Source organism: Rattus norvegicus, chromosome 3 (assembly GCF_021556685.1).
Source record: "Rattus norvegicus strain SHRSP/BbbUtx chromosome 3, alternate assembly SHRSP_T2T, whole genome shotgun sequence".
NCBI classification, from domain to species: domain Eukaryota; kingdom Metazoa; phylum Chordata; class Mammalia; order Rodentia; family Muridae; genus Rattus; species Rattus norvegicus.
The window spans coordinates 46,212,953-46,232,025 of record NC_141536.1 but is presented as its reverse complement, the minus strand read 5'-3'; the positions used below and the strand labels follow the sequence as shown (position 1 = coordinate 46,232,025).

The 19,073-nt window shown below is 44.2% G+C and overlaps 1 protein-coding gene across 1 annotated transcript in view; it reads left to right on the top strand.

The window, feature by feature from the left end:
- The first annotated feature begins 7,052 nt into the window (after positions 1-7,052).
- The window catches only part of Dpp4 (dipeptidylpeptidase 4), an 81,630-nt gene continuing 69,609 nt past the window's right edge, over positions 7,053-19,073 (top strand). The window contains 2 exon segments of the mRNA NM_012789.2: positions 7,053-7,147; positions 7,633-7,717. Coding sequence (NP_036921.2) covers positions 7,142-7,147; positions 7,633-7,717 — 91 coding nt within the window. The 5' untranslated portion in view covers positions 7,053-7,141.

Genomic DNA, 19,073 nt, shown 5'->3' with positions numbered 1-19,073 from the left:
ATAGGGAAACAGGAAGTAGGATAACTAGAAACAGCATCTTATAAGACTGCTGGGAGGAACTCGTGGGATCTTTTCTGATAGCACCTGATTCGGAAGTACAGGTCAAAGACAAGGATGCTAACAGGCATTAGATGACCTCTGACCATTCGGGGCAGATGTCTATGAAAGGTTCTAAGTCCGGGGTCTCATTGTCAGGTACGGCTTTTGTACATATTGAGTCTCATCACTAACATCTCGGAGGTTCACTCTTCCAGAATTGATACAGTGTTCCCCTCATGTATATGGAGCCAGCAGACAAAGCACTATTCTTTGATGTAGAGGGACTGGAGTGGTCACGCTGACTATATGTGCGTGTTGAGAATGCATGCTGAGAAGGGCAACTTCATACTGGGAGTCAGATTCTTGAGGGCAAAAAAAATTTTTTTTATTCTTATCTAACAAATACACATTTTTATGATTTGTGCACTTACTACAGTTATTTCTAAAAATAGACAATGGACTAATTTCTTGCTCTCTTCCAACCATCATTTCCCTTATTTTTGTTACTCAACAAAGGACAAACAAAATTAAGAAGCCTTCTTATAAATCATTTCCTGATTATTGGAATGACCACTTAAAATAGAAAATGGTCCCTCCCTCATCAGATTTGAGGGGTTTTTTTTTTTTCACATCTAGTTTGGGCCTTCCCTTCAACACCATTTCCCTAGCTTTTACCATTTTTTTCCTAAGTCATAGGAACCACAGCCCATCTCCCACCTCAGCTCTAATGCCAATCCAAAACCATCTCATAAACGCCTCCCATATCCCCTATGTGTTTACAGCCCAGACAACAAAAAGCAGGAGCTTTCTTCATAGCTACAGCTACTTTAGAGAATCGGGTTCTAAGGATTTAATGTATCTTCTCATAAATCATGTAATTATTTCTTAATGCAGAGGTTGAAATGAGCAAGCTCTTTAAATTAAAACACACACACACACACACACACACACACACACACACACACACACACACACGCTCTCCAAAGAGCACCATCAAAAGAAGAGCACAAAGGTCTCTGGAGACTGGCAGGTGACTGGCTCAACAGGTATTTACTGAGCACTTAAAGGTAACTGGGGAGAAGAGAGCTTTGATCTGGGATCCACAGGACTTGTGGCCCAAGAGCAGTAGAATCTCATTCTCACAGATAGAGTGGAGTGCCCTGCTGGGTCTCCTATGGTGTCTTTGGTGTCCTATGGTGTCTTTGGTGTCCTAGCTATGTTCTGTCCCTCACTGCTTTACCCCTGCATCAGATTGCCTCTTCCCTCACTGTCTAGTTCCAGAGTAGGATCCTCTGGGCTCCCAGTTCCCTAAGAGCACGCGGAAGAATATGATGTTCTTATGTACTTATTTTTACATTTATTCAATGACAGTGCCTTCTGATGTGCCCCAGACACTTTACTAGGCACATAGAAGAATGGGAGAGAAAGGAGAGGGAGCAGACGAGACATCTCCACTCTTCATTAGGAGAGAGTTGAGCAAACAATAAACCTTACCTTGCTTTCTGCCGCTTGTTCGGCTCATTTCTGTTTGGGTGCCTGCCCATCACCTTAGTGGCCACCTTCATGCAAATACCATTGTCTGTTAGCCACACTGCTTTGTCCCTGCACCACTTGGGTTCAGCCACAAAGAGGCAAGGCATTTAAAGGAGACAGGGAGAGAGGGGGGAGAGGGAAAGAGAGAGGGAGAACAGACAAACAAAACCCTGTAGCATTCATGCCTTTGGCTTTACATCTGTTTTGTTGTTTATTCTAGGGGCTTAGATTCTCAAAAATAGTCATTAATGCAGTAGTTGTGGGGATACTATGCTGTCTCTGCATGTCTGGCCTACTAAAGTAGTAATTATGATAAATGGGCCGCCAATATCGTCATATGTAGCTTTCCGTCACAACAGCAAAGTACTTGAGATACTAACGTTTTAAATAGAAAAGCCTCTGTTTCAGAGAGTTTGACTGGTGGCAAAAAGGCCCCATTGTGTTAGGGCTGTAATAAGGCACAGCTTCATAGCGGGGAGCCTGAGGCAGAGCCAGACCACTTCTCTTATTCCAAGGAAGGAGATTTTAAAAGGAAGTCTTCTTTGAGGCTGTGCCTCCATGACATGAGCACCTGCCACAGAGCCACACTGCCTAAAGGTTCCATGAGCTCCATAGTGCCACTCTGGGGCAAACTGTTAAGAGTGGATCTTGGGGGATATTAAAGCCTGACTGTTGTGGTTTGCCCTGAAGTTAACTGTATTTTGATGCTAATTCCACTGCCCCAAGGACAGCTGCCTAGTCACTTACTCAGAACTCAGGTGACTTCACCAGAACCTTCTCCCCATTGAATTTGTAAAGTACAGGTGAGGGGCAGGTACAGGATAGAAGGAGGCCTGTCATTGGAGGAGAAGGAAGGATGGGCAGGAGAGAAGTTTGAAGGAAGAGGAGGAGACTAGAACAGAAAAGAAGAGACAGGAGGGAGAGACAGGAGAAGGAGAGAAGCCATGGCAGGACAATATGGCAGGAGACGTTAAGATTCCGCTCTGTGTATTTACAGGTTGTTATCAATGTTCCCAAAGGATGGATGGTACCGGGCTTTATATGTTTAAGTGGGCAATTATATCTTATCAATTGGGTCAAAGATTATTGTGTTGTGTGTTCTTTTATGTGACGGTTTGAGTGTAGGAAAGTGTGCAGCAGCAGGAGACTCTGGGCCTCAAGGATTTGGGATGTGTTTCTGCCAAGATACCTAGCAGATATCTTGGGGCACCGCAGTGCAGAGCAGTGAGGTAAAAGACCAACAATACCTTTTTTTATTTTTCATATTTTTACAACAACACCTCGACAATGAGGTTCTTAATAATGGAGTCAGTAGTTGGTAACATTCTAGGTTATGAATAGACACAAGCAATTAGAAAAGCAATCAGAGTCTGGTAGGCAGAAATCCGACCAAAGTTTCTGTTACTTATAACAGAGTACCACAAACTGGGTAAATTGTAGACTGAGAATTGATGATGGCCTCCTCCTCCTCATTGTGTGGTGGTACCCATGCCATAAGGGTAGGAGCAAGGAAGAGAGCAGAGCCTCCCACCCACCTTTATAATTAGTGAGCTCATAGCAGCTAACCTCTAACCTACTCCCATAATAATAACCTCTTATCCATATTCATGAGGGCAGTGTCCCAACAACCTAATCACTTTCAAAATGCCTCAGCTCTTAACACTATCATGATACCAATTACATTTCCAGAGTTTTAGAGAGAGCTCTTGGGTCATGGTAGTCTCTCCTTAAGTCTCTGGGCTCAAAACCTCATGGGCCCTGGATGGCTGGTGGAAATAGATCTCTTCAAGAAAAGATTCTGACCCAGGATGCTGTCCCTGCACTTACCTTAAATGCTCTTCCAAGCCTTACTCAGGACACGTGAAATTTGGGATGAAAGAGGAAAAACGGACCTTCCTGGAACATTAATTAATGACCCTTCTATTATATGATTTCTCTGGAGTTAGAACACTTCCTTGGTGGCTGGACGAATGGCTCAACAGTTCAAAATCCTCACCCTTGCAGAAGACCTAGGTTCAGTTCTCAGCACCTAACAACCCTCTTCTGGACTGCATAGGCCCTGCATGTAAAATACCCCCAAACATAAAATACATCTCTAAAAACAAAACAACACCATAGTCTGTTTATAGGACCACAAACTGAGTTGCTTTTTGAGTGTATTTGCTTGTTTGAATGAACGCTTCCTTATGGCATCTTTGAAGGAAAATTTCTTTAGTTGATTCTCCTACCCACCTCTTCGCCTCTCCCCAATTCTGTTAGTGCACAGCATAAACCACTATAGTGTAGTTCTAGAAGCTGGAAGTCTGAGACGGTTTCTGCTGGGATCATAGGGGGATCAAAAGGTTTCTGCTCCTTCACAGGTTGCTTGGAAGCATGTGTTTCTCATGTTCTCCAGTTTCTAGAGACTCTCAGTGATTATTCTCTTAACCATGAAGATTTAGTAAGGAGGATGAGCCTACAGAGAGACTCTGGAATCATCCCTCTACACCAATAAAGGGATATGAAAGCATCTTCCCAAGAAAGCAACATAGATTGTTGTCGATATCCCGGAAAATCCCTGACCTCTAAGCAACAAGTCAGGGCAACAGTCACCAGAACTCTGCTTCTCAAAACACTGTGTATGGTAACTGGGTGTGCTTCTCTACCCCTCTGCTTAGTGATCCGTGCGGCTATCTATGTCTTCTGAATATAACTTGCAGTGAGATGGGGGATCTGCAAGTCTATACGACTACTTAGTTTCTCGGCACCTTGAACGTCATGAGAGGGTAAACACAGTCCTTAGTATGAAATGGCTGCAGCAACCAGGCCCAATAATGGAGTCATAAAAAATGCCTCGGGTGTAAGAGCATCCTCACCAACTTCCTTTTTAAAAACTGTGTTTTATGTGTACAAGTAGTCTGTCTGCATGGATGTCTGCACAAAATGTGCCTGAAGAGGCCTGAAGAGGACACTGAGTTCACTGAGCATGGAGTTATAGATAGTTGTGAACTCCCATGAACTCAGCTCATATCCTGAAAGAGCAAAAGTGCTCTTAACATGTGAACCATCTCTCTGGCCCTGCCAATTTTTGCATGCAGGGTCTCACTATGTAGCCCTGGCTGGCCTGGAACTCACTATGACATTGAACACACAGACATGCAACAGCCTCTAGCTCCTCTCTCCTGAGTTAAACATATGTGCTACCATGCCTTCCACGACGTCTTAACTATCTATTATTATAATTAATTATGCAAACTCAGGGACCCCCCCCTTAAAGTTGGCTACAACGACAAACTACTTCTCTCCATTGAATTTCAGCAACTACCTTGTTCCCGGGCCCTAGAAGAGGTTGAAGGCACAGCCATGAAACAGCAAGTCCGTCAGTTTACTAGAGCTGCTGAGAGTAGCTACTGCAAGCCGGGTGGTTAAGCAAAAATACTGATTTGTTCCCGAGTTCTGGAACCTAGGAGTATGAAGGTTCCTTCTGAGTTCTGTGAGAAAAAAAATTTGCTCTCGGCTTCTTTGGCTTGTAGGAGCCCATCTTTCCCCCTCGTTCTTTTATGCCATTTTCCCTGTGTGTCCGTCTTTGCTTCACCATTTTATAATGATCGGGGTCACATTGGGTTATATTGTCATAATTTAATATGCAGAGGACCGATCTCCAAATGAGGAGATCTGGGAGCTATGGCTTTAAGTACGTATTCTTGTTTAGAATATTCACTTTAAGAAATATTGCCAACTAAATACACAAATGAGTTCTCCACAATGAACAGTCTTACCTAATCATCCAAATGGTGAAGTTGGCATATGCGAGCACAGCGGACTTTAGGATGTGAACGGTGTGTATTTCCGGAAGAAACAAGACAAGCCCACCAGATCCCACAAGGCAAAAACGAGCACCGATTCAGAGAACTTGGATTCTGCTGTGCCTTCTCCCATGGTGGCAATGTCTCTCCCTCAACACTTTCCCTCAGAGGCTTTAGGGAGAGTTGCCTTTAACCAAAGAATGGTAGAAGGTGAAGCATCGTTCTTTAGCAAAGAAAGAGGGCACAGCTGTGGGGGGAGAAGCTACTGTATGAAAGCTCTGCTCAGGAACTCTTCCTGAGGAACAGAACATTCTGTGTGGGAAAAGAAATGATGAGCCGGAGCGTCTACGCCAGCCCAAGTGGTAGATAATATATCGACTGGCTGATTCATTACGGACTTGTTTAAAACACCATCAAAAGGCTGATACATGAAAACTCACAGAATGTCCACAGAGTGTGGAAATAACTGTGCATGAATGGAAGATTTATCCCAGAGAACAAGATGATCTGTTCTGTAGATCCATCCAGTGATCCTTGGTGCAGGCTTCCAGGTTCAGCCCTGGGCTGGTGTGTTTATTACTTTTGTGGAAAGCCCCACTGGCTGACGGCAATAGACAGCAATGAGCCTTCTGGTATTCTGTTCCCTGCAGGTCTTTTTAGTCTGCCTTTTCAACTCTGGCTCAAGACTCCAGGAAGTCTTGACTCAACTTCTTTAGGTGTTAGAAGAGGGAGATAGAAACAGATTGGACACTTGGGAGACATAATTAAGGAGACTGTGTGCGTGTGTGTGTGTGTGTGTGTGTATGCGTGCCTTAGTCTATTTATGTGGCCTGCCACAGATGATTTATGAAGAAATATACTTCCTTAAATTGTGGAGACACGAAAGACTAAGGTCCAGTGGCTTCAGCGTTCTTGCAGTGCCCTGCACTCTTTTTTTTTTTTTTTTCCCCGGAGCTGGGGACCGAACCCAGGGCCTTGCGCATGCTAGGCAAGCACTCTACCACTGAGCCAAATCCCCAACCCCTGCCCTGCACTCTTAATTTAAGCTCCATAGCATCATGGCTGAGTGGGTTGGTGGAGTGACTTGATGTCGCTGTGCGTAATCTTCCTTTCTGTAAAGTAACACATTAATCGCGTAGAACAGTGCTTAAAGTAACTTCCCACTTAAGAAGTGGTAGCGTTATTATTTTTTCTTGATGAGAAGAGATGCCCGCAAAATTAGTGAAAATTCCCCGGGGAAAGTTAATACCGATATTCAACCTGAAGTGTCATTCAAAGGTGAACAATCACCCTTTCTCTTTCTTTGCCAGCCAGATAACATGGGACACTCAACCCCTTCTCTCAGCCTGACAGACCTCTCAGGGAAAGAGGCAAGAGAACTGGCAACTAGTTTCTGCAGTGAGCTGTGAATCTGCCAAACTCCATGCCCTCTTGGACCTCAGCTGCCTTGCTTATCCACGCAAGGGAGGAACAGTTAAATCCCAATGTGCAATGTCCTTTTCGGCAAAGGGGGTTCGCTGTCCCCTGTGTCCCCCACTCACGGGGGCCCTGCGTGCCACTCCCTGGCTCGCCTAGTAGTCCTTCCGCGCTGGGTCGCCTGCCGGGCGCCCACACTGCGCACCGAAGCCCGCCTGGCGCTAACTAATGTTTAACTCGGGCCGAAACTTGGCGGCGAGCTCAGGGTGACTGTGTGCAGAGCAGAGGCGCAGGACGTCCGTCTCCGCGCGCGGTGACTTCTGCCTGCGCTCAAGCTTCAGAGTTCAGTTTCAAGGAGCCGCCCAACCATGAAGGTGAGTGCACCCCGCGTCGCGGCTCCCTGAACCCGGAGTCGGGTTGTGGGTGGTGGTGTTTTGACAGATTTCCCCTAAACTGCCCTAGCGTTCCTGGAGGCAACCAGGAGCTGGCAATAGGCGGAAGCCATGGGGCCACTCCAACAGGTGAAGGAACGTCCGTCCCTCACACTGGCTTAGATCTGTGGCGTGTCCTACTAGGACCCAGGCACTGAGCCTTGGAAGTCGGGGACAGTCACCCGTGGAACGCACGCGGTACTCTCATTTGGCTTCAGACGGTTGGGTGGGAGGAGAGAAGCCAAAAGATCATAAGATCATGCTCTGGGGCCAAAATTCAGTGCTTCTGCTGAGTGAGCGCCAAATCCCTCCAGTCTATTCCTGCACCTGCAAACCCCTCTGCCTCTGAAGGGGCCGAGTTCTAACCCTCTTCTCAGAGCAGGAACAAAGGCTTCCCTCTAATTGTTGGCAATCTGACCTATTTGCAGACACCGTGGAAGGTTCTTCTGGGACTGCTTGGTGTCGCTGCGCTTGTCACCATCATCACCGTGCCAGTGGTTCTGCTGAACAAAGGTAGAACCTTGCAACATCTTAAAAAGAGAGGGTGGTTGGAGCCGTGGTTAGGTGGCATGTGATCTTGCAAAGCCCACTTACTTTACTAGGGGCCTTGACCCCTGTGCTAGGTTAGGGCTGAAGAGACTTAACAAGTCTCTAAATACGTTTGCTCCTTCTGGGGGCTCCAGTGTTTAGGCCTTAAGGCTTCCTCGTTTTGTTGTGTATAATAAATACACACTTCCTGAAACTGGGAGGGAGGCACGGTTTCTTTTTATTAAATGCAATGGAAAGTATCTTAGCTTCAAATTGATTTTAGAGGATTGTGCTTGTAGAGCTTCTAAGGAAATAAGACAGCCTTTGAAGATCCAAAACATAGCAATGAGGGAATGAGGATGTCTTAAGTGGAATGGGAAATGAGAAAGAAAGGAGACAACAACATCAGGAAATCCAGAGATTTTTCCTTCAGACATGACGAGATTTCGCCAATTGAAAGATTCAGTTGTAGAGAAGTAATTATTGGACCATTTTAGAAATGTTGCATCACTAAATCGCCACTGTGCACAACAGGGTGACTTGGAGTCAGTCAGCTTTTACTGGGTTGTTTCCTTGAAAGCCAAAAGTCAGTTTGCCAGAAAAAAAAAAAAAGCAGATAATGGAATGGCACTATTAGATGCAATAAGCATGAATAGTTAATCTGAGTCTCCCTCCACTCCCCTTCTCTTGTGAACCACTACGAATTACACCCTACACACTGTGCACATTCTAAATCAGTCATCACCCAAACCAGTCTCTCCCGATGGAAATGTAGTCAGTTGGCCTTAGCCAGACCTCAGGGTAATAACTGACAATTAACATGTAGAGCTATGAGAATGATCCGGTTTCATGATGGAGCCACGGTACCAAAGGTTAGTCAATGAAGCCTCAGCTGATCGAGTTTAATTAAGACACCAGTGATTATTACTGTTTTAGGCAAACTTAGTTCTGTTGTTTGGGAACTAAGGAAGATCAGATGTTCAAGACCAGCCTTAGCAGCAGAAGAAACTGAGGCCAGCCTGGAAGATAGGGCCCTTTCTTGAAGTACTTTTAAAACAAACCAAAAAAAAAAAAAAAAAGGAAAATTAAGTAACATTCAAAAATCTGGGTGGGGAGAAGATGAGCCCTATCTAGAATCAAAGAATCTCAAAGGATAGCTTGGGTAGATTAGTTTTCTCTTCAAAGCCACAGATCCTCCCCCTGGGGGGCGGGGTGAGGTGGTGGGGAGGGGACTGTAATCACAGAACTTCCCTAAGGGAAGCTTGTGGGATTATAGCCTATGAATAAACTCACTGGAGATGGACAAAGAATAAACTTGGGGATCAAATCATAATCTTGTTTCCAAGGGGCTTGCTCAAATTACTGTTAACTGTAAGGATTCTATTTTACTGGAGAGAGCATGCAGAGTCTGGAGGGCTTGTTGTGACCTTTCGCATGACATGAATAGCACCCACTCTCTTCCCTAAAGAAAACATCAGGGATGATTCCTCTGCAGAGGACTTCCTGAGAGATCCATGCATCTCCTTCCACTGATCCACAGGGTAGGGTTTGTTCTAGAGAGACTTGAGCACACTGCTCTAAAGACAAGAGGATCCTGTAAGGAATCTGGAAAAGAGTTAGAAAGCATGAGTGTCTCGTGTGGCAATAAATGCAATGATTATATTCCGTGTTCTGGGATTCTAAAGGTCTTGGGGGCCAGAGAGGTAATGGGAAGCAATGAGTGGTCTTTAACCCCTAGATGATGTAAAAGTATGGAACATTATATATACTTAGATTTATACATTATACTTCATGTATGTAAGTGTTTGCCTGCTCCAGGGACCGCTGGAATAACTGGTGCCCATGGAAGTCAGAAGAGGGTAGTGATCCCCTGGAACTGGAGTTACAGATGCTTGTGAGCCATCCTGAGGGTGATGGGAATTAAGAGCAGCAAGCACTTTACCCACTGCATAGCCAACCCTCCTCCTTTAAAATACTTGGATAGGAGAATTTCGAGCATGTCTGGGCGCTTAGGATTTGTAGTGGGAAGGAGGGTAGGCTGGGAGGAAAAGCAAAGAATGTGGCCCCAGACAAGGTGCAGTTCACAATTTGGAAGCTGGAAGCTACTCAGATGTGAATGGCTGTACTTTTGTGACTGGTTAATCTTAAGGTGTGGGGGAGGGTAGCAGAGACTCCCTGACAGCTGAGTTGAAATCCGGTTTCCTGGTAGCTTGTTTACACTTACATTGCTCTTTCTTTTTTACTTCTGAACTCTGTGTGTTTAGATAGGAAATGAAAGTCATCTTGCTTCAACTCTTACCTTATCATAAGGGGAAGAGATGACAGCCTAGCCCTGCGGCACTCCCACTAAGTCAGCAGTACCTTTTCTGGGCTGTGGCACTCAGGAAGGGATTCTTACAAGGACCCTGCTTCATCCTGATGAGATGGTGGGATGCGCCCTTGCCCCAACCCAGAGGCACTCAAGGTTTAACATCACTTCTGCTCAGGCAAGGATGAAGTGGATAGAGAGACAGATAAAGGAAAGGAGACAGAATTAAAGAAAGAAAAGAGGAGAGGGAGAATTCATTGAAAACAAAAGAGACCTAGAATTAAATTCTTTGCAAAGAATTAAAGAGCTGAAAGGGACCTGAAAGAAAGAGCAGCCTAAGCTCGTCCTCTGAAAGGCTGGTTTAGGGCAAGGTCAACTGTTTCCATGTGAAACGCTGATGTCAACAGGACCAGATGCAGTAAACACAAAACAGGACAGGGAGGAGTCTTCAGCATTGTCTTTTTGGAACGATAAAAAGCTTTCTGAAGCCAGAAGTTAGCTGAGAAGCTTGCCCTTCTGTAGGGAAAAAAAATAAAACCTCCCTGCTTGGTATATGTGCAGTGTATGCAAAACTTCTCTTTGAACTTCCACTTACCTTGTGTAGAGACATGTTTCGTTTCATTTCTCAGAGAGACATCAGGGAAACATTAACACATGTTACCTGTCAGAAAAGCCAATGGCCAAGTGGGAATGAAGTTTTCTCAGTCGGTTTGTGATTATTTTATGGTACAATATTTGACATACTCAGTGGTCAATCATTTTCTTATTCAGCTTAATTATGGAATAGACGCATCCTTCTCCTTTTGTTCCTTACTCCACAGTAAATTTCCTCAATACCTTCCTCTAGTTTATATGAAACATGGCTTCTCATCCACCCTCAGTACTAAAGAAACCCAAATCAGAGGAGAAAGGAATCACCAGGAAGAGGAATGATAGCATCTGTAAAGTTTGTGAAAGTCTAGGATCCATTCCCAGTTGAAAGAATGGAGATGAGCCTGAATGGAAGCTTTGTGTACCTCAGAGTGCAGCTTCTCAATAGCCTGCCCTGTAAGAGCTCAGTTGACTCTTGTCAACCCCTGATCATCAGCAACTGACCTTATTCAGGCCAGCAATTTAGGCTTTCTTTTCCCTTCCTACAGCGTGCTCCTTAACTTTCTTTGTCTTGGAAATCTTTTCCTCACCTCTCAAAAGGGATCAGAGATTGAGAAAGAGAAGGTTGTGAGCCTGGTTAATGGTCAAAGAGTAACAAGCTAAGGGGACTGACTGAACTGGCTGGGTGTGCTTTCAAAGTTAAGTACTGAGGCCCCAAGGGGAAGGTGGCTTGTAATTAGCACAGAAGCAGTTTGCCTTGTGGGGGAGTAGGTGCCTCGAACTTGAGAGAATAATCCCCAAGTGTTTACTTTGGGCCTTGTATTGAGCTGAGTTTTTCCTCATTTAATCCTTAAGACAACTTTTGGAAAGAGTACTGTTGTCACTTCCATCTCAGTAGAGGAAATGGCTTCAACTTCACTGTTGCAGAAGGGATTTTCCCAAAGCTTGTGGAAAAGGTCATTATCTCCTAGACAATGGGTGAAGAATTTGGGTGTAGATTACCTTTGGATTCTGTCCTGGTTTAGGGTCTCTCCTGAGGTGGTCACCTGACTGATTAACTGAAGACCCAGGATCCTGTGCAAGGTCATTCATCTAGTGTTTAGCTTCAGACCTAAGTTTCCCTGATGTGAGCCTCCTAAGTCAGCAAAGCAGATGCAAGAAGGGCTAAGCAGGAAGGCCTGTTGCCAGCCACAGCTTAGCTTCAGAAGTGGCCCTCACAGCATTGATTCCGGTGTTTGGTATTAGCAGGGACGAACAACTCAGTACACCACTGGGGGCTGAAAACACCAGAAGATGTGTATCACGAACCATCTTGGAGGATGGACGCCAAAGAAATTAAGGAACTTTCTCCGGGTTCTGTAGAGTAGATATTCACATATAGACCATGTGACTCCAACTGATACTTGACACTGTTAAACACCACTGTCATTTTTGTTAACTTGTGACCAAATTTACAACCAGCTGGATCCTACTAGCAAAAATTGTTACAGCTTCTAATTTACATGGTTATAATGTCATGACTGCTAATCTCTACTTTCTAAATGTTTTAAGGAAAGGAGCCTGTTTCAGAGGCCCCTACTGTTATCTAATGCTATACGCAGGCAACTTCCTCGAGAATTAACATTCCAGGTTTCCCTACCTCCTCCCACTATGTCATGCTGGAAAATCCTGGGGATTAAGTCGAAGGATTCATGAGTTCTGGGCATGTGCTCTAACCACTGGGACATTCCCGGGCCAGTATCTGTGGTTTTCAATGGCCTTATTGACAGTGGGAGTGGGCAAGAGCCAAGAGTCACAGTTCCACCTACAATACCCTGAGATGTTCCTTTTGAAAGCCTGTACTCCCTCAGGTGACACTGGGATTCTTGATTCCACCACAGGAAAGAATTTCAGGGTGAGTGACCCTAAGCCAGAATCCCAAGGTGGTCCACATCCAAATTCCTGAGCCACAGTCAAGGAGAAAGCCTGTTGTTCAAGCTTGGGAGATATTTGTTCTTCAACAACGAAGAAGTAACTTTTTTTTCCTCAAATGGAAAATGATAAGGATACTTTCAAGAGTTATCTTAAGGATTAAGTGAAGAATACATGGAAACCCTCCACCCAACACACACACACACACACACACACACACACACACACACACACACACACACACAGAGTTGGAGCTTATTACCCAGAGGTTATTAAATAGAAGGTTAGTGGAAAGAGGCACATGGGGTAGAGTAACACACCTACACGCAGGTATGAACTTGTGAAGAGAGAGTTGGACTTATGTGTCATTATAGTAGCCTTAAAAACGATTTGATGTTGGTGAGATCATAGCGCCATTTCTGGGTGCCCCGGACCGGATTACAGCTGATAAGATAAAACTCAGTACACAAGGTTGCACAGGGAGTAAAAACTTTTACAGACTCAGTTGAAAAATCCGGAAATTTGTAGGTTCTCACAAAGCTGAGACCATTTTGAAAAGTATATATGCTCAGGACTTGAACATGATTTATGGCTATTTAAAAGTTCTCATTTGAAAAGAGGTCTATGTAAAAAGAATACCTCGATGTAGTCAAACTTTTCGGGAAGTTCTGTCAACTGTCTTCCTGACTCCCAGCTGGTGGGTCTTCAAGCAAAGGCCAGTGTTGGGGCTGTGGAAGGGGGAGGGGGTCTTTTCCTTCTCATGCCTCTTGCTTCTGTTTTTCAGCTCCTGCCTCATTAAGTAGTATTAGTAGGGTAGTAACAACTCCTTGTGATTTACCACTAACACAATACTTGCATTGATTCTCATACAAGTTATATTATTTCATCTAAACAGAGCAGTGGATTTCAGACAGATTTGTATCTTTTTAAACTTAGGAACACTGTGATGAGGACGCTCAAGAGCTTGCAAGTAAGTTGCAGATGTTGGGAACCCAAGTCTTTTGCCTTATAGCCTCCCCTGAGCCTATCTGTTGACTCTGGAAAATAGCTGATTTGAAGAAATGCTTTGATGGCTAGTTTCTCAGAGTTAATGTTTAAGCATCGCTTTATGGCCGAATGCTAATCCTTTCGTTGTCGTAAATCACTATCTTGTAAAGATTTCCACCTTTAATCTTCACAGTTCCTGCATGACCTCTGCAAGAAGCTGGCCCTTCCATTTGAGAATAATCTGACACCACAAAATTAGCACTTCTGAGCTGTTTGATTCGTTTCCACGAACAGGGTTTCCAGTTTTACACTGAACTTCAAAAGTAGAGTTTCATGTGAAGCTTCCTGTAGCTTATAGACCTGAATGTACACACTGAAGTGCACATCTTTTCAGGATTTGGTTCACTGTGTGAGAAAAAAATAGACCCGTGAGCATATACTATAGAATTTACTCATCTTCGGTCTGAAAAAAAAAACAAAACCTTGTAGTGATCTTGTTCATAGGTTTCTGGAAGTTCTGGATGCTCAGAGTATATAGAACAGAGTGTAGCTGTGGGACCACAACACATGCCTTCCCTGATGTCACATTATCCAACCTGAGTTAGACGGCCCCTATCCATACCCACCTTCCTTAAGCTCAGTACCACATCTCTGGGGTGAACCTTATTTTTTATACTTGTTCATCCTTTTATTCCATATAATATAATTACTCAATCATGAGAGAGTTAGCCCCTCTTTAGGGCTAAAGTGCTACAGTAACTAAGGCATTATTTGTCAACTCAATACTTTTTTTTTAATGTCGAGAATTATTGTGAGGAGTGTGTGGACTGCAGTCCTGAGAAATATGCAAGAGGACCACCTCCCCTGGGCTTTTATAGTCTCCTGCAGGCACATTAGAAGCAAGCACAGGACTGTGACAAAAGTAAAATGGGATTAGGAGATACTGTACGCAGAAGGGATTTGTTCTTTTAGTCCAAGTATGATTTTGAGCAATTGGAGGGTTTAAATACAAATATAGCATGATATGAGTTACACTGAAAAGGGTGTCTCTGATTCCTGTGTAGACTGTGTTTGGGGGCAGGGGCTAGTGTGTACCAGTGGGAGGGGAGATATTGGTGTCCTTGAGAGGAAATAAGTTTGTTTGCTTCAGTCAGTTGTATTTCAGAGGTATGACACTGGAAACACGTGAGGAATGGGGGGAGGAGAGCAGAGGATTCCTAGAGCCACCACCCAAGAAGCCCAAGTGGAGAAGTCTGCTGATCTGCAGAGATGTCTCTGGCCGACTCCCCTCTCAGAGCCAGGCTCTGGGCTTCCTCTGCAGTACTCTCCGGGCCCAGCTATGCAATTCTCCTGTTCAGCAAGTATCGTTTGAGCATACTGTAAATAGTGTCACTTTGTACTACGGCATGGAAGGGTGATAGCTATGACCTCTGTCCTCAAATGGGTCACAATATTAAAGGAAGCCTGAACATTAACTATAACAAGAGACCTAAGAGCTCTTCTTGTAAATGATCAAAGTACTGTGGGAGTATTCAAAAGCCAAAGTCAAGTACTATCCAGGGAAGTGTGGATAGGAACTAGCCAAGCATGAAAGATTAATGATTTCGGGCCTGAATATAATTCTTCTAGTTCCCCAGGCCCCCTGCTGACTCTCTAGGCGAGCAGGCCACACCAGTGTGTTCAGTTCCAAGCAATTTACAGCCCCAGGATCTGGTATAGAGATCATATAACAAATTCAATGGGATTTTTTTCGGGGGAGGGTCTGGAAGAAATCAGAATACCTAGCCAGAATTGTTTAAAATGCAAACTCTCTTCCCTGTGTTATCACCAGCATCGTGTTTAACTGGGAATCTGGAAGTCAGGCAGCGTTTTGGTTCGTTAGAGTCGTGACCAGAGAGTATTCTCAGGGTCCAAGGTTCTTTTGCCTTTCAGACCTGTCACTCTCACCCTATGTGGCAGTTTTCCTCAAGGGTGTCCTCTATAGGATCTCTCATGGCCTTTGTCCTGGTTGAGCATAGCTACTTCAGAGCATCACAAGCTCACAAGCTCTCTTCTCTATTTCTAAATTAATTACTAGCAAGGGAAACAGATCATCATTATTGGACTAGAGTAATGAACATCAACCTATCTAGGAATGAGGAGGAATAGCTTTCCTTACTACACTGAAAAGGGACCATTTAAGCTGAGGTGAGAATTCTGAGAGGGGAGACAGTTGTGCAATGGCTGTGCTCCTGGCTATTGCTCCGTTCCTTTGTATTAGGAAGATGTAAGTTCCCAACAAAAGACAAATCAACGGGAGCTCTGCCCTGCCTAGAACTGACTCCCGTCCCTCTCTTGTGGTTTTCTTTCTTAACTCCCCGAGTTTATTCTAAGTTTCTTTTTTCCAAGGGCACACTGACTCCACCATTTTACTTACTTTGGCCTCCAAAGAAGGTATAAGGGGGAGGGGGACTGAATTTATAACACTTTTGATACAAATTTGAGACAATGGAGGAGTCAGAAACATTTAAAGAAATTTACTATCCAGTTTCTCCTATGAGTACACAGAAACTATCACATTTTATCTAATTTCCGGCCATAAACCAGGACAAAAAAGAGTCAATGTAAAATAAGAAATTAATTGTTTATATTTATTTTCTTTGGGTGTGGATGTTTTACCTGCATGTGTATTTTTTGCACTATGTGGATTCTGTGCTCAAAGAAGTCAGAAGAGGGCATCCGATGCCCCGGGACTGGAGTTAGAAACAGTTGGGAGCTGCCAAGTGGGTGCTCCAAGTAGAACATGGTCCTCTGGAAGAGCCCCCAGTGATTTCAACCGCAGAGCCATCTCACCAGCTCCTAAACGAGCACATTTTTTTAAAAAAGAGATGGTAAAAATTAGATTTGCAAAAATCAACTTGGGAAAAGTAAGACTCAAAATAATTAATGGTCACAAAAAAGATGCAAAATAAACAAATGAAAAGCAAATAAAATATCGTCAAATCCCTAGAAACCGACATTTTTTTCTTCCATCTTTATTAAACTGAGTAATTCTTATTTACATTTCAAATGTTATTCCCTTTCCCAGTTTCCAGGCTAACATCCCCCTAACTCCTCCTCCTCCCCTTCTATATGGGTGTTCCCCTCCCCATCCACCTCCCATTACCGCCCTCCCTGAAACAATCCAGTACACTGAGGATCCAGCCTTGGCAGGACCAAGAGCTTCCCCTTCCACTGATGCCCCAAGAAGGCTATTCCCTGCTACATATGCAATTGGAGCCCAGGGTCAGCCCATGTATAGTCTTTAGGTAGTGGCTTAGTCCCTGGAAGCTCTGGTTACTTGGCATTGTTGTACATATGGGGTCTCGAGCCCCTTCAAGCTCTTCCAGTTCTTTCTCTGATTCCTTCAACGGGGGTCCTGTTCTCAGTTCAGTAGTTTGCTGCTGGCATATTCTGGCTGTGTCTCTCAGGAGAGATCTACATCCGGTTCCTGTCAGCCTGCACTTCTTAGCTTCATCCATCTTATCTAGTTTTGGTGACTGTATATGTATGGACCACATGTGGGGCAGGCTCTGAATGGCTGTTCCTTCAGTCTCTGTTCTAAACTTTGCCTCCCTATCCCCTCCCATGGGTATTCTTGTTCCCCTTTTAAAGGAGTGAAGTATCCACATAGAAACTGACAATTTAACATGCACAAAAGAATCTTGCTTATGTTTCAAGTCTTTCAAGTTGTAAGCTATCTCTGTGTGGGGATTAACAGACAAACAACAGTTCTGTCTAAATGGAAACAGCTTGATCACATCACAGAGAATATGCAGAACCCAAGACAGAGCGGCCCCTTGTTCCTGATTCATAACCCACTTGTGGTCTACTGTGTTAGTGAGGAAAGCATTTCTGGAAATCCCCTGATTTGCCCACTCCCTTAATGGAGGGTTCCTTATAGAACCCCACCCCTCAAGCCTCTACAGTATGTCGTGCTCATTCTCAGGTTAAGACCCTTTCTGCTATTTTACTGAGAAGCCAAAACCACTTGAAGATAACTCAGTTCTTACAAGTCCACCTATGCATTGATTCAGGAGGTCCTACCTAAGGCGAGGTCCTACCTAAGGCGAGGTCCTACCTAAGGCGAGGTCCTTTATTTGTGCCATGCACCCCATCCGTTTGTACACAAAGTTTCAACTATTCCTTTGTCTATAGGATCATTGTGTTGCTAGTTTTTATTCAATTGTAAACATGTTATAATCTCCCACATCCTCAAAAGAGAACCTCCCATGCCCTGACCCTTAGCTACCAAACCCCATAGTTCTTTTTGTTAATACTGCATCATTCATCACAGAGTTAAGAGACGCTAGTTACAGGAGGATTCCTGCCTGCTGCTGCTAACTTGGACAATGAAGAAAGAATCCAGGTAGTTAGGAATGTGTGCGTTTTGTAAAAGGGGAGAGGAACCCTGGCTTGGAGGCAGTCAAGAAACAAAAATTTCAGTCTCATAGTAATCCTAATGGAACGAGTCTGATAACATTGTGATAAGCTTGGGAGAAAATTTCTGTCCAGAGCCTCCAAATCTGTACTCAGGCCGGGAGAATTTTGATCCCACTCCCATCATACCCCGAGGAGAAGAGCTAGCTGTAGTAGGCCGGACTTGGCCAACTACGGGACCTGAGCTAATAACCTGGGGACTGGGAGATGGGGCTGGTTATTAATCCACTGAGATTGAGGTAATGTGTTAAATGGTGATGGGAAACAAATGCAGTGGTCCTATTTAAACACAGGCAAATCATGTCCTTCTCTCCTCAGATAGAACCAGTCAGCGGCTTCCCATCTCCTTAAAGTGAATGCAGATCTATTGGCTAGGAAACAGGGCCAGATGAGCTGGCCATGAAGTCTGAACCCCACTTGTCTCAGCTCCCTACTGTCTCTGTAGCTCCTCCCACTTTGAATCTGTATGGTGCCCACTTGCTCACCTTCAGATCTTGTCTCAAATGTTTCTTATCCATCAGCCTTTCAAACTCGCCCAGTAAAAACAGAAACAAAATGGACAGCCCTCTTCCCTCCCTGTTTTCCTTCATGACACTCACTACCATTTGACTGGTACCGTTGCTGACTTCTTTGCCCCCTAGTCCCTCCTTTTACGATATAAGCTTCCAGAGAACCAGTTTTTTCATGTTTTCTTCAGGTATATCTCTAGTGCCTAGAACATTGAATAGCATTGTATGTAGTAAATACATACTCACTGAATTAAAGCAGAGTGAAAAAAAATATTGTTTTCCTTTTAACGTGTGTGTGTGTGTGTGTGTGTGTGTGTGTGTGTGTGTGTGTGAATGCTCATGGCACAGCCTACACATAGAAGGCAGACAACAACAGGAGTTACTCAATTCTTTCTTTACATAATAATATGTTCATAAATACAAGTTCAAATCATCCTACAATAGGTCATCTAAAGCTGCTATGTGTGCAGTGCTTGTTGGTTTGACAAAGTCAAATTCGCTCTCCTGGTACACTTACAGTCTACTGAAGGAAGAGACTTTAGATAGTGTGTGTTCAACTAATGATATAAAATGTCCG